The 13,713-nt window shown below is 49.0% G+C and overlaps 2 protein-coding genes across 2 annotated transcripts; one reads left to right on the top strand and one right to left on the bottom strand.

Moving 5' to 3' along the window:
• Positions 1-350: 350 nt before the first annotated feature.
• Positions 351-6,173, bottom strand: BU24DRAFT_433496 (glycoside hydrolase family 13 protein; the record flags this gene model as incomplete). The annotated part of the gene is made up of 12 exons (XM_033529978.1): positions 351-1,027; positions 1,385-1,577; positions 1,631-1,947; positions 2,007-2,049; positions 2,105-2,190; positions 2,328-2,421; positions 3,863-4,466; positions 4,515-4,850; positions 4,906-5,561; positions 5,653-5,865; positions 5,919-6,061; positions 6,101-6,173. The coding sequence occupies 12 exons, from the start codon at positions 6,171-6,173 to the stop codon at positions 351-353; spliced, it is 3,435 nt and encodes a 1,144-aa protein (XP_033384906.1).
• Positions 6,174-7,977: 1,804 nt separating this feature from the next.
• On the top strand, positions 7,978-10,311 carry BU24DRAFT_422934 (ClpX, ATPase regulatory subunit). The gene is made up of 3 exons (XM_033528111.1): positions 7,978-8,567; positions 8,668-9,843; positions 9,905-10,311. Exons 1-3 carry the CDS (start codon positions 8,162-8,164, stop codon positions 10,126-10,128), a joined length of 1,806 nt encoding a protein of 601 aa, XP_033384905.1. The 5' UTR covers positions 7,978-8,161; the 3' UTR covers positions 10,129-10,311.
• Positions 10,312-13,713: the final 3,402 nt, after the last annotated feature.

Genomic DNA, 13,713 nt, shown 5'->3' with positions numbered 1-13,713 from the left:
ACGGGATCTTTGCATGCAAGATGGAGGAGATAAGATTACACAAGGAAGAAGCCATTCATGTCCCTCTCAAGCACCCGCCAGCCAGATAACTCTCCATGATTAATTCCTCCCCGGAGAGATTGAAAAATTTTGTTTTTTTCCATTTCCCCCCGCAGAAGATTGGCCGTAAGTTTTTGTACAAGGTTTTTCTCATAGGAGACTGCTGGCGGATGCCGTCGACACCGTATGGCCGGTTCTCTTTTTATCGCGCGTCTATGACTTCTCGAGCTCTGCAAGAATCTTCTCACCCTTAGCCCGTGCGGACTCGAAGTCGCCAACCATGTAGAAAGCACCTGGATAATTGTTAGTCGTCAAGTTACAGAACGGGACTGAAGTTGGAACTTACCCTCGGGAAGGTTGTCACCCTCACCATCCATGATGGCCTTGAAGGAGCGGATAGTCTCCTTGAGGTCGACGAGCTTACCCTCGATACCAGTGAAGACCTGAGCGACAGTGAAAGGCTGGCTCAAGAACCTCTGGAGCTTACGGGCACGCTCGACGGTGAGCTTGTCGGCTTCCGACAACTCGTCCATACCCAAAATGGCGATGATGTCCTGGAGGGACTTGTACTCCTGGAGCATCTGCTGGACACGGGTGGCGGTGTTGTAGTGGTCCTCACCAACGACACGGGGGTCCAACATACGGGACTTGGAGTCGAGAGGGTCGACAGCGGGGTAGATACCCAACTCGGAGATACCACGGGACAAGACAGTGGTGGCGTCCAAATGGGCGAAGGTGGTGGCGGGGGCAGGATCAGTCAAATCGTCAGCGGGCACGTAGACGGCCTGGACGGAGGTGATGGATCCCTTCTGGGTGGTGGTAATACGCTCCTGCATAGTACCCATGTCGACGGCGAGAGTGGGCTGGTAACCGACGGCAGAGGGGATACGACCGAGAAGAGCAGACACCTCGGAACCGGCCTGGGTGAAACGGAAAATGTTGTCAATGAAGAGCAACACATCCTGACCCTCCTCGTCACGGAAGTACTCTAGAAGAACGTAAGTCAGTATGTCGTTATGAGTGTTGAATAGAAAAGGTCAAGAAGATCAAGTCAAGAGACCACAAATGCGTATCAGAAGGGAGCTCTCGCATCGGCGGTGAGAGACACCTTGCCGCCTTCATGACATTGTCGAAGGATTTGTTGGAAATGTCGAAGTGGTGCTCGTTGTTCGTCTTGATATCGAAAAGGCCCAACCTGTACAGGCGGCGAAGAACAGGGTATACGAGAGAAAGAAAAGGCACTCATGGTTATTTACTTACCAGCGACGGTCAAACCTAAAGAAGAAGAATTGTTAGCATGCTATTGTAATTGATTTGCATTTAGACCAGTTGAGGGATTGCTTACCAGTAAGGGCGACACGGGCACGGGCACCTGGGGGCTCGTTCATCTGACCGAAGACAAGGGCGACCTTGGACTCGCCATCAAGCTGAATGACGGAGGTCTCCTGCATTTCGTGGTACAAATCGTTACCCTCACGAGTACGCTCGCCGACACCGGTGAAGACGGAGAAACCACCGTGAGCCTTGGCGATGTTGTTCTGTGCCGAAGTATCAGTATTTCATCTCAGAAGTCCTGTATGCCAATTCTTACAATCAACTCCTGGATGAACACAGTCTTGCCGACACCAGCACCTCCGAAGAGACCAATCTTTCCACCACGAGCGTAAGGGGCCAACAAGTCGACGACCTTGATACCGGTAACAAGGACCTCGGCGCTGGTGGACTGCTCAGTGAACTCTGGGGGATCGGCGTGAATGGGAAGGTGCTTGGCAGCCTTGATGGGACCACGCTCGTCAATGGGGTCACCAGTGACGTTCATGATACGGCCAAGGGTTCCGGGACCGACGGGAATCTTGATGGGAGATCCAGTGTCGACGGCCTTAGCACCACGGACGAGACCCTCGGTACCTAAAAGTCATCTCAATTAGCATTGTCCATCATGTCAATTGATTGTGGAGATGACCTACCGTCCATAGCAATGCATCGGACGACGTTCTCACCCAAATGTTGCTGTTGTGCCCATTAGCTCATGTTGTTCCAGCTGTCCGGTGCTTGGCATCCTTACCGCGACCTCGAGGACCAACTTCTGTCCGCCATTGTCGGTCGTCAAGGCGTTAAGAATGGCAGGGAGCTGCTCACCCTCGAATTTGACTGCATTGACAGTTAGCGCCGATTCTATAGATGCCAATTGAGATGGTTGTGCCAGAGCTTCGATGCCGAGCGGAGCAATTGAAAACTTTTCTCCAGCGACAACCACGACCGGAATCAACGAGGGTAGGGCAACTTGCCATCAACGACGGCACCGATGACGGAGTGAATCTTTCCATCCTTCGAAGCCTCGGTGGATGCGAAGCGGGTTGAGAGTGCGGGAGCGAAGCTGCGCTTGATGGGCTGGAAGGCCGACTGGGGGCGTCGCAGGGTGGAGGACGCTCCCCGGAAGAGCGACCTCTGGATGCCGCTAATTTCATCGAGTTAGCGATTCCTGCATCATCAATTGATTTCTTCGAGGCCGTAGCATACCTCTTAAGCATTGTGCGAGATGGAAACGGCGGGTTGTAGGAGTGGAGAGAGGTGGTGGATGAGGAAGAAGAGCTCGAAGAATCGGGAGAAAGAGGATGTCCTTTCTCGGCACGCTTAGACCAGCACTAACCCACAATTGGCCATTCACAACTCGCAACCGGTTCAACATAGCTATATATCATCTTCATGTTCCTCAACAGACGCTCATTTTATCAATTGCATTTATTCGAACTTATTCAGATGATAATAAGTTCATTGACATGGACTTTTGATCTGCCATTGGCAGTTTGACGATTTGCCCGACGCTCTGTTAGCTTCAAAGGCGCGATGCGACTCTCATATGAAAATCTCTACTGACGTCGACCAGCCTATACAATCAAGGTTCCAAAAATCTATTTTTCTGTCCTCTGAATTGTTCTACGCATATGCACTCATGATGATATCAATTTTAATACAGAACTAATGTGATACTGTGTCATCGAATAGATACAGCAATGACACGCTGCGGCATAGAATGTGATCAATCATGTATCCCCATCGACTTTAACAGCTTCCAACAGCACATACAACAAGGCAACTTCGGGACACCTGGATTGCATGACTACATATCATTTCTATCAAAAGTAGTCAAAGGTCGGCACTGTCATACTCCTCGAACAAATTCCACCTAGCTATAGCTTTCATATAATCCATCTCGACTTCCCACTGTCCCCAAACATATCACAGCAGCCATTCATCCATACTGGTTTGAAAACCATGGATGCATCTTAATTTCGATGCAGTACATTACTAAACAGAATGATTACGTTATAGCAATGCCAGAGATGAGTTTGTTGAGACATGCGCCCAGCGAGGGCGAGCAATTGTCTAGTCATTTTGATCGAATCAGTAGTATTTTGCTAGTTAGCCAGCACATGCAAACACAAAATCACAGGTCGGGCAGCCATCATTGCTGCCACAGAGAGAGAGAGAGAGTGTGTGTGTGTGTGTGGGAAAAGACATTTCTTTCATTTCATTCTTTGTGTTCTACAAAACTGGAGGGAAATCTAGCATAACGAAAAGGGAGGGAGGGGTTATATAGCTTTTTTTTCTCCTCCTCCATGTGATCGGCCGTGGTGATTAAATCAATGGAAAAAATCGCTTCAGTGTAAAACTGGTGATAGATCGATTATGGTAACGGTGCGCTTACAAAGTGCTTTCCAGAGCCAGAACCTGCATTGCGAGTAAGTACGTGGCTCAAAGTATAAGGGGCAAGATGTATGGGAAGGAAACTTACAATAGCTGTCCTGGACGGGATATAAACCTGAATGAAGTTCTTCCTTTCGTTCCAGGCGAAAGGAGTCGTGAAGAAACGCGTGCTCTCATCGATGTTGCCGTGGCCGCCGAATTGCTTGCTGTCGGTGCTGATGACAATCTTGTAGGTGCCCTCCTGCTCGACGCCGACGCGGTAGTCGGTGAAGCTGCTCTGAGGGTGCCAGTTAAAGATCCAGAGGAGGCCAGCTCGCTCGAAGACGATGACCTTGTCGCCCTCGTGCTTCAGACTGACGTACGCTTGTGGGGAGTGTAGCCATCCATACTTCTCCTCTGTCCACTGCATCTTGCTGTCGAACTCGTTCAGGAACCGGTAGCGGAGAAGGTCGTCATCGACCAAGTTGAACTGGCGACGGGCGTAATGGAAGCTGTTTCCGTTGCCCTCACGTGGGAAGTCGAGCCACTCGGGGTGACCAAACTCGTTACCTTCAAAGTTGAGGTATCCCTCACCGCCGAGACCGTGCGTGATCAGTCGGATCATCTTGTGCATGGAGAGACCACGGTCGATGACAGGTGTTAGTTCCGATAGAACTGACATATTGGTATACATCTCAGCATCGCAGAGCCACATCAGTAGGGACTTGTCGCCAACAAGACTGGAGGTTGTCAGCTTGGTCAGGTGATCGAAATTGTAGAATACTCACGCTTGATCGTGACTCTCCGCATAAGCGATAGTCTTCTCACCGTGACGGCGGTTGGTAAGGGTGAACACGAGGTTACCCATGTCCCAGTCAATATCCTGCTTCTCCTTCAACCACTTGATGTAGAGGTCAGGGAGTGCCATGGCGAGTCTGTAGTCGAATCCGATACCACCGAGGGAAAGCGAAACGCAAAGACCTGGCATGCCGGATACGTCTTCGGCGATGGTGATGACGCCTGGGTATAGTTTGTGTAGCATCTCATTGGCAACCATAAGGTAAACAACACCTTCCTCGTCAACTCCCGGACCGAAGTACTCATGGTAACCACCTGAGAAGCCCCTATTTGAAATGAGTTTATGTCGAGCTGAAAATGAAAAGTAGTTGTGTAGCTTACGTTCCAATACCGTGGTGGGTGTAAATCATGCTCGTGACACCATCGAAGCGGAAACCATCGAACTGGTACTCATCCATCCAGAAGCGAAGGTTGCTCAGAAGGAAGCGCAACACCTCGTGGTGGCCATAGTTGAACAACCGGCTGTCCCACAGCTCATGCCGACCCTTTGCACCTTCGTGGAAGTATAGGTGGTCGCTGCCATCAAACATGTTCAATCCGTCCAGTACGTTCTTGGAGGCATGGCTGTGGACCACGTCGAGCAACACAGTGATGCCCAGTCCGTGAGCAGTATCAATGAGCTCCTTCAAATCATCTGGCAGTCCGTAACGGCTGCTAGCAGCGAAGAAGCTGTTGATCTGGTAGCCGAAGCTAGCGTAGTATGCGTGTTCCATGATAGCCATCAACTGGATCACGTTGTATCCCAAGTGCTTGATCCGAGGAAGCACATTCTGTGTGAATTCCTTGTACGTTGTGACCTTGGCTTCAGGGGACGAGATTCCGACGTGGGCTTCGTAGATTCGTGCGCTCTCGGGCTTCGGGGGACGCTGGTTCTTGAAAACGTATCGCTCCTCCTTCGGAGGGTTCCAAAAGCGAGCATCGTAGACGGGAGATACGCTGAGCTCTTGTGTGACGCGAGTTATCCACGCAGGTATGCGCTCTTGTCTCGCGTGATCGTTAGGAACGACGAATGAGACCTGCACGTGGAATTAGTGGTGTGATTTTCCAATGCGCATGTGTAAAACAAACCTTCAATTTCGAATCATGGGGTATGGTTGCTTTGCCATCCTTGCCCGGTATCGTCACCTCGAATACTCCGAACTCGTTCTTCGTCATTGGGGTGGCATCACGGTCCCAATTGTTGAAGTCGCCGATGAGGTATGCTCGTAGCGCGTTTGGGGCCCATTCTCGGTATACTACGTCGCCGTTTTCTTGAACGTTGAAGCCAAACTTCTCAAAGCCCTACTTTCGTTAGAACGAGGTCCACATAGTTGTTATTGCGTCATGCCACCGACCCTTGAGAACTTCTCAAGACCACCTTCTGTGTCCTCGATGGTCTTCAACCATTCTTGCGCTTTGGAATAGCGGCTACGGAGACTGTCTTTGAACGGCGATAGATACGGGTCAAGCTCGACGATTCCTGGCGTTGTTAGTGGGGCTCGATTGTCTTGTCACTAGAACCCTTGCAGCTTCTTACCAGTGCCATCGTTTGCGACGTTCCCAGCAGGTTTGTCGGTAACAGAATTACCAGACGCGTCGTTGAGGCTCATGTTGGAGGTGGTTGGGAGTAAGAGAGCGCAATCAGCGAAGGTAGTAATAGGTAGGTGGAGCTTATGGACTTTCCGATAAGGCGACCCAGAGTGTATCAGAAAGTGGGCGCAGTAGGCACAGGAGAGGGAGAGGAATTAGGAATTGGTAAGAGAGTAGAGAGACAGAGAATAAAAAAGCTCAGGAGAGCTTAGAAGGGATTATATGGGCGAAGTTCATTGCGGGGTTTGACCCAATTGATGCAGGGTGAGGTAGGTAGAGTTACTAGAGTAACTTGCAGTGCATACTAAGGACCTGAGAGTCTCAACCAAAAGGGCCAACCCTTGTCCGTCGCCTCAACGTCATTGCACGCTATCTCCACGAGAGGAATCGCCTCCCGCGCCACGGACGCCGGTTCTCTGCCAGTGACTGCTCAACTGTTCGCCACACAACCTGTGTGTCAATCTCGTATCTTCAACATCAATCTCGCATAGGTCAACAATTCCGTAGCGGCGGGAAAAAAATAAATCAATGAAAACAAAAACACCCCAGCCCCCGCTGAATCACGATCGGAGCTTTTACACAATACGGTTCTATGCAGGTGCACATTCTGCAACTTTCCGATATGTTATGCAATCATTACTGTGGGTACTGATTGATTTATGCGGCGAATTCTACTCCACACGTCAAGAGAGATCACCCTACATGCCTCAGTCGCGTTAGAGAGGGTGGCAGAGATGATACATGAGAAATTGAAAAGAAGCGACAGGGTGCAGATGTTATCTAAACATTTTTTATAGTATGTTGCTTTTTCTTTCTGACCTATAGCTTTATGAAAGACTTTATTTCTAGGATAAGACATAAATGGACAAGTATATGTTTTTCGAAAGGGTTATGACAATAGAAAAAAAGCATTCATAGCAATGTTAAAAGTCTATACTATATGTTTACAAATGCATCTTTGGCCTATCAATGCTGTTCGAAATAATTTACATTCGTCTGCCCCAGACAGCCAAGGTGCACGACCTCTGAATGTGTTCTGAAATTTGAAGTAGGATAAGTCTCTTGTGGGAGAGACACGTACCTGTTCTTGTTCTCAGTTAATGGGCTGAAGCCCTAAAAATATATTCAACGTAAAAAGCATATCATTTCGTGCTGTTCCATTAATCTGCATTCAGTGAGGTTTGGGACATATTCGAGGACAGAAACATATTTAATGGTATAGATCCGAAGACTGGCCATTATGAGAACCGCATCCATCTTGCCAGTACAGATGATCTTCTAGGAAGTCTTCCCATTGAAATCCTTTAGCGAGGCGAGTTCGGTTTTGCGTATTTCGACGATGAAAGTAAGCATGTAGTTCTTCAAGGGTGTTAGTATGATCCAGTTAGTTTTGCATTGCCAGGCAATTGGATGTGTGCAATTCCCGTGGTATCCACGACCTAGGAAGAATACCAAGGGAATCTATGCTCATTATCAGAAACCAACGAGATATCTGGTTTACCATATCCTTCGTGATGTAATTTGCTTATCTACTGAGCATTTGAAGTAGGTATAGAATAGCAAGTTGTACTCCATATTTGATATCAATCATCGTTAACTGGAAAATAACTAATTTAAGCCTAAAAGCATATAAGAGTCCCACAACAACAGCAAAATCCTATAAATATATTTCACTTTGTTTTCAATACTCTTACGAAATATGTATTCGTACCTAGGTAGGTAACTAGGGTGAACCAGATTAGTTCTAGTTTGATGCCTTTCCCCCTCTAAAGCTATGCGGCTATCCTGCCCCGCCCCGTGCTCGCCCCCGGCCATGCATGATATGCGGAGCGCAAGCACGACATCACCATTCACGATCCACCGTCCCTACTGCATCTTTCCATAACCTTTATACCGTGTGTCTCGACGTGTAATAGGACCTTACCAATCTCATACCTTCATTCGAGCGATGTGAAACCTCAATCCCGCCCCTACCACTCACCTTAACCTTCTAGACTACCCATCAGCTATGACGCTTATCATCACCATCTCTCCGCAAGCGCGTATCTCGTATCTGACTCTGGCAAGCATTGGTCGTCGCACATTCTCCACCTGCTGCTCCAAAAAGTCCAGCCAATACTCTCGATCAGACTTCACGACTCAAGGATTCACCGGAATCTACGAACCAGGTCAGCCGACCAGCGGCCCGCTGGGAGGCGCATCCATTGCTGGAGCTCCCCGCGTGACGCCCAAGGCTTTGAAACAACATCTTGACCAGTTCGTCGTCGGGCAAGAACGTGCGAAGAAGGTCCTGAGTGTTGCCGTCTATAACCATTACCAGAGGGTGCAGGAGCTTCAGAGACAGGAAGATGAACAGGCCGAGCTCGAGGCGCAGGCGCAGAGGCGGGAAATGGCCCATCGGCATCCCGTTGAAGGTACTTGAAGCTTTTGATCTATAGCACACGTACCTGATCAGCTACTCCGTCATCATCACAATTCATTCCGAATCAATTCTTGGCTAACTGCAGTATGAAGACGAGTTCCCAGGCCAACAACCGACCATGAAAGTCTACCCTCCGCCGCCCCCGTCGCAAGCTCCACCTCCCACACCCCCGAATGAAACCTCACCAATACTAGACTCCACACCACTTCAGATAGAGAAGTCCAATGTGCTTCTGCTGGGTCCGTCGGGTGTGGGTAAGACACTGATGGCTAAGACGCTTGCCCGCGTGCTTGACGTCCCTTTCAGCATGTCGGACTGCACCCCGTTCACACAGGCTGGATACATTGGCGAGGATGCTGAGGTGTGCGTACAAAGGCTACTTGCAGCTGCCAATTACGATGTCGCCGCTGCTGAGCACGGTATCATCTGTCTGGATGAGATAGACAAGATTGCCACTGCTAAGGTCTCGCACGGCAAGGACGTCAGTGGCGAGGGCGTGCAGCAAGCACTATTGAAAATAATTGAGGGTACAACGCTACAGATTCAAGCAAAGCCAGAAAGGGGAAACCCTGGAAGAGGGCCGGGCAGTCAAGGGAACGCATTCCCCTCCAATAATCCTTTGGATGGTTCGCGCAGCCCAGGCTCGGGTGCTGGTCCACCCAATGCTGGCGGGAAGGGTGAGGTCTTTAATGTTCGCACCGACAATATCCTGTTCATTTTTACTGGCGCCTTTGTCGGTCTCCATAAGGTGATCATGGATCGCATCTCGAAAGGTAGTATAGGGTTTGGCGCGCCCGTGAGGTCTTCAAATCAAGACTCCGGAGCCAACGAGACAATGTTGAAGGGCGAGCAGGAGCTCTTCAAGAAACACTTACCGTTCTTCATCCCAGTAGAACGCGAGAAACCGAATCCTTTCGGTCCCACTCCACAACCAAAGCCGGCAGAACAACTATTCAATACGCTCGACTTGGTCGAGCCAGCAGACCTACAGAAGTACGGCATGATACCTGAACTAGTGGGAAGAATTCCAATATCATGTGCCCTTGCCGCATTGGACGAGAAAGCACTCGTCCGCGTTCTCACAGAGCCGAGGAACAGTCTCCTCAAACAGTATGAACAACTGTTCCAATTGTCCGGCATCGAATTACGCCTCACGAGCGGCGCACTGCGGGAGGTCGCAAAAGGCGCGATGGGAATGCGGACGGGGGCACGAGGTTTACGAACAGTGCTCGAGCGCCTGCTGGGCGAGTGCATGTTCGAGACACCAGGTCAGTAACCAGAATCCGTCGTTGTATCCTCGAGCAAGACTAACATGAAACCTCTCTACAGGCTCCCACGTCAAACACATTCTCATCACACAAGACGTTGCCCAGCTCAAGTGTGCACCCCTCTACTTCCAACGCGGACAGTCCCACAGCTTCCACTCGGCCATCGCACACGAGGAGGAGAAGTGGGAAGATGAACTGCGCAAGGAGGAGGACAGCGGACACGTCAGCTCGTTCGAGCAGTATCGTAAGCAAGGATTGGTCGCCGGCGCTGGGGGTTTCATGTAAGATGGCGATGATGATATATGCAGAGCCGATCTAGCGTTTTTGGCCCTCCGCAAGCCGATGATTTATTCCGAACGCCTTTCGCCTATGTATATTCTTCCTGTTTGAAGCGTTGCACATGAAGCTCACGTTTTAATCGATCCTGTAACGAAATGAAATGCCATTCATACGCAATTATCAATTAATTATAGTCCTAGCTACTCATCAAACTCTACATCAAATATCACAAACCAAAACACATCCATCACATCTTCAAGCCTCACCACTGCACACATTTATATTCCAACACCTGTACCCCATCCCCAAAAACCCCAAACCTGACCACACATGAGAGCCCTTCGAATCCCTCAACACCACCACTACCCCATCCCCTCACCACAATTCCGACAGCCACACTCACTGGAGAGAGTGCATGATGCCAGTGCCACCAACAATTTGACCAACAGCCCTCATATCCCTACCTCGACCCTTCGATGTACGCGATCAGGATGTCATATAAGTATTCAAAGCCGCTTATGTCTGATCAAAAACAGCTATCAGGAAGGATTCTTAGATCCGATGTCCTTACCTCCCCACAGCTAGAGGTGACATATCGGTTCTGTAGATGAAAGCTGCAGTCTGTAGCTTTTTGTAGCATCTTGCTGTGGGGTTTGAGAAGTGTACATGATCACTGCAGTAGAATAGGTGGCCGCTGTCATAGGTATTTTTGAAGTGGCGATTAATTGCTTGTGTATATATGCATCTATATAGGAAATGTCGACATGCCTAGAAGTATACTGGGACCATTTCTCATGCATTTATCAATAAATCATACACTTGGGGCACGGAAGAGATTGTGTAAAAAAACAGACAAGGGAGCTAGAAACATTCTTTTCGATCTATCTACTTACCCAAGAAGGAAGTGAGATGATTCGAAATGTCAGGTCAGCCAAGCCTAATCTTCAGCATGTCCATTACGTAGGTAGCTGGCGTATTGGTTGAATAGCAGATCCATAGTGAGTAAAGTATCCTTGCCCCACGGACATGAAATCAAGTGAGAGGCATGGTATTGAATTTGTCCTGGCTAGTTATGTACTCTCATGAAGGATACATGCTACTATATCTATCCTCTTTTGAGTGTCTCTTGCACATTATCTCTATCACGACAGTCAAAGTCAGAATTCGCACTCCATCACTACCACCTCTTTAAGTACGCAGTAGCCTACTTCCAAGCCATGAGCCAGTTCCGCTGATGGTAAGAATAGCGAACTAGAAATGCCCTGAAAATATTGTAAGGCCTCCACAGGCCTATTGCGATGACAGACAGCCAAGCATTGCAGCATGTCAGATTTCCCATCTGGGAAGGTCTCGGGAAAAGGTGTCGATGACGGTGGTTTTAACACTGCTTCTCAGCCAGTCGTTCTCTCTTGGCCATGGGAGCGGGACTGCGTGAGAGGTGGTTGTGAGTCTTGTGACTTTTATGGACGCCTAACAGAGGAATGGTTGTAAGGACGTGTTGCTGACTTGCCAAGCGTATCTTCAAGTTTCTATGAATTATTATATCTTGCTTCACTTTATGGTTGATTCGATGGATTTAGAATGTGATGAACTTTGAATGAAGCTTTATACGTCCCTTTGGTCGCGATGTATCAGAAGATACCATCACGTTTCATCTCGGGAAACCATCCATTCGTCTCTAAAGCGGAAAGAATTTCATTGACAAACTTCCACACTGCATACTGGATCAGTGTTTGCAGGATGTATGAAAAGCTGCTGTGTGATGTTGTTGGATTTGACCATACAGGATTGAAGTCAAATGAATTGTTGTTTTCGTTGCCATTATTATAAATGAAACACTGCGTAGACATTCCTAGTATATCAGCAATTGGATAGCCCATAACAGATATGTCTCCAGCAGGGGTACTTTCTGTTCATCAGACATGTATAAACACACATACAAATACATATATCCATACCCCTACTAGATAACTACCACACCTCCACCCTTCACAAGAAAAACATCCACTTATAGATGAACATCCGGAATGTACAACTAAATTAGTATTTAACTTACACATTCGTCCATGCTATAACACGCCCCAGACGTCACAAGAAAACATCAACAGTACTCCATCACAGCATGTCTCAGGTTCAACTATGACATACCCATCGACACCCTCTCCTCTTCCCCAAGAAGCCTCCAACCCACCCCAGCCCAGATCACAACCACGTCTTCAATCGCCCATCCTTCCAACCACTCAAATCCTACAACATCAACGGGCGGTGTAAACCCAAGCACTTCAACCAGTCATTCCGAATCCAGTCATCCTACCGCACCTTGGCATCTACAATATCCCATCTAGACACTTCGTATCTTCATCCTCCACCCTTACCAACCATCCACCATCCACGCAGGGCAAATACCCGAACCGGGAACCATACCATTATCGAAATCCAAGGGGTCCCAAGGTAAACGTATTCACGAAACCTTACCAAGCACGCTGCACCGTAGGGAAACCATACCATCATACGTACATACATGGTCCAAGTGCGTCGTGCGTACACGGGACGGGCATGGTATGTAGACGAGGGTACCTATGTCGTGCATACCACTACCATCACCTACTTACCAACCCACCCCTTCACGATACCCACCATGTCCCGTGAAGTCGGTGAAGTATGCTTTCCTACCCATCCTGTGTAGGTGGTGTAGGTTTACGATATCTCTTGGCATCCACATCTCCCACCCAGGTATGTAGCCCAGAAATCGAAGCTAACGGAACGAGTCGCCATCTATTCCGGCAGCAGCTCCCTATCTCTCTCCAAAGGGACCGCCGCCGACACCGACACCGACACCGACGCCGACGCCGTGTTCGTGCAGCATGCGCGCAGCATGCGAATAGGAACTCATGGGCGTGCGTGCCGTCCATTCGGTCGACAGCTCCGATCATCTTCGCAGGATTCATGAGAATCCTAACGGTATACTGTGTAGCATTAGGACAAAACCCCCTCTAATACAGCATGCATGTTCACACGCAGGCAACGCAAACGCACGGCTCCCTCCCTCCCTCTCCCGCTCGCGCCCGTGCGATAAAAAAGTGGGAAGGAGGAATTGGGCAGGCAGGCATGGAAATTCGATATTTCGTATCGTGGATGACCATCGTAATCGAACGGGCATGGGCATGGGAAGGATTCACTGGCTTTTGCGGTAAGTTTGTGCGTTGCGTGCGTGGGAGGTAGTTAGCGGCGTGGGTGTCTGTGAGCATAGCATAGGTAGGCGCGTGGGGTGTCCGTTCGAACATTCGACGTTCAGGTCTTCAGGTCACCGTGGAAGGATCCGGGGCATCAATCACCAATAACTAATTGATGCATTTTTCAAAAGGGTCCAAAAGGGTTCACGACCTAGTTAGTTCGATATGATATGTATGGATTTGTTGGTGGTGGTGGTGATGTGTTCAGTTTTATTTATATCCAAAGAAAATAGATAGATACTAGAGAATAACGGCCATCTACTCGGCGATTTTTCCATGGCTAATGCACGTTTGTATGCATGTACTGTGTATGTGTATGTGTATGTGTATGTGTATGCAGTAGGGTGACTACTCGCGT

This window comes from Aaosphaeria arxii, assembly GCF_010015735.1.
Source record: "Aaosphaeria arxii CBS 175.79 unplaced genomic scaffold BU24scaffold_4, whole genome shotgun sequence".
NCBI lineage: Eukaryota > Fungi > Ascomycota > Dothideomycetes > Pleosporales > Aaosphaeria > Aaosphaeria arxii.
Note: the sequence above shows the minus strand (reverse complement) of the source record. Positions and strands in the feature narration are given on the sequence as shown.

Bases quoted from the DNA above. Each gene is read 5' to 3' on its own strand.
- BU24DRAFT_422934 (XM_033528111.1), top strand. From the start codon at position 8,162: ATGACGCTTATCATCACCATCTCTCCGCAAGCGCGTATCTCGTATCTG. The intron at 8,568-8,667 runs GTACTTGAAGCT...TGCAGTATGAAG, and splicing joins CCATCGGCATCCCGTTGAAG to ACGAGTTCCCAGGCCAACAA. The intron at 9,844-9,904 runs GTCAGTAACCAG...ACCTCTCTACAG, and splicing joins GTGCATGTTCGAGACACCAG to GCTCCCACGTCAAACACATT.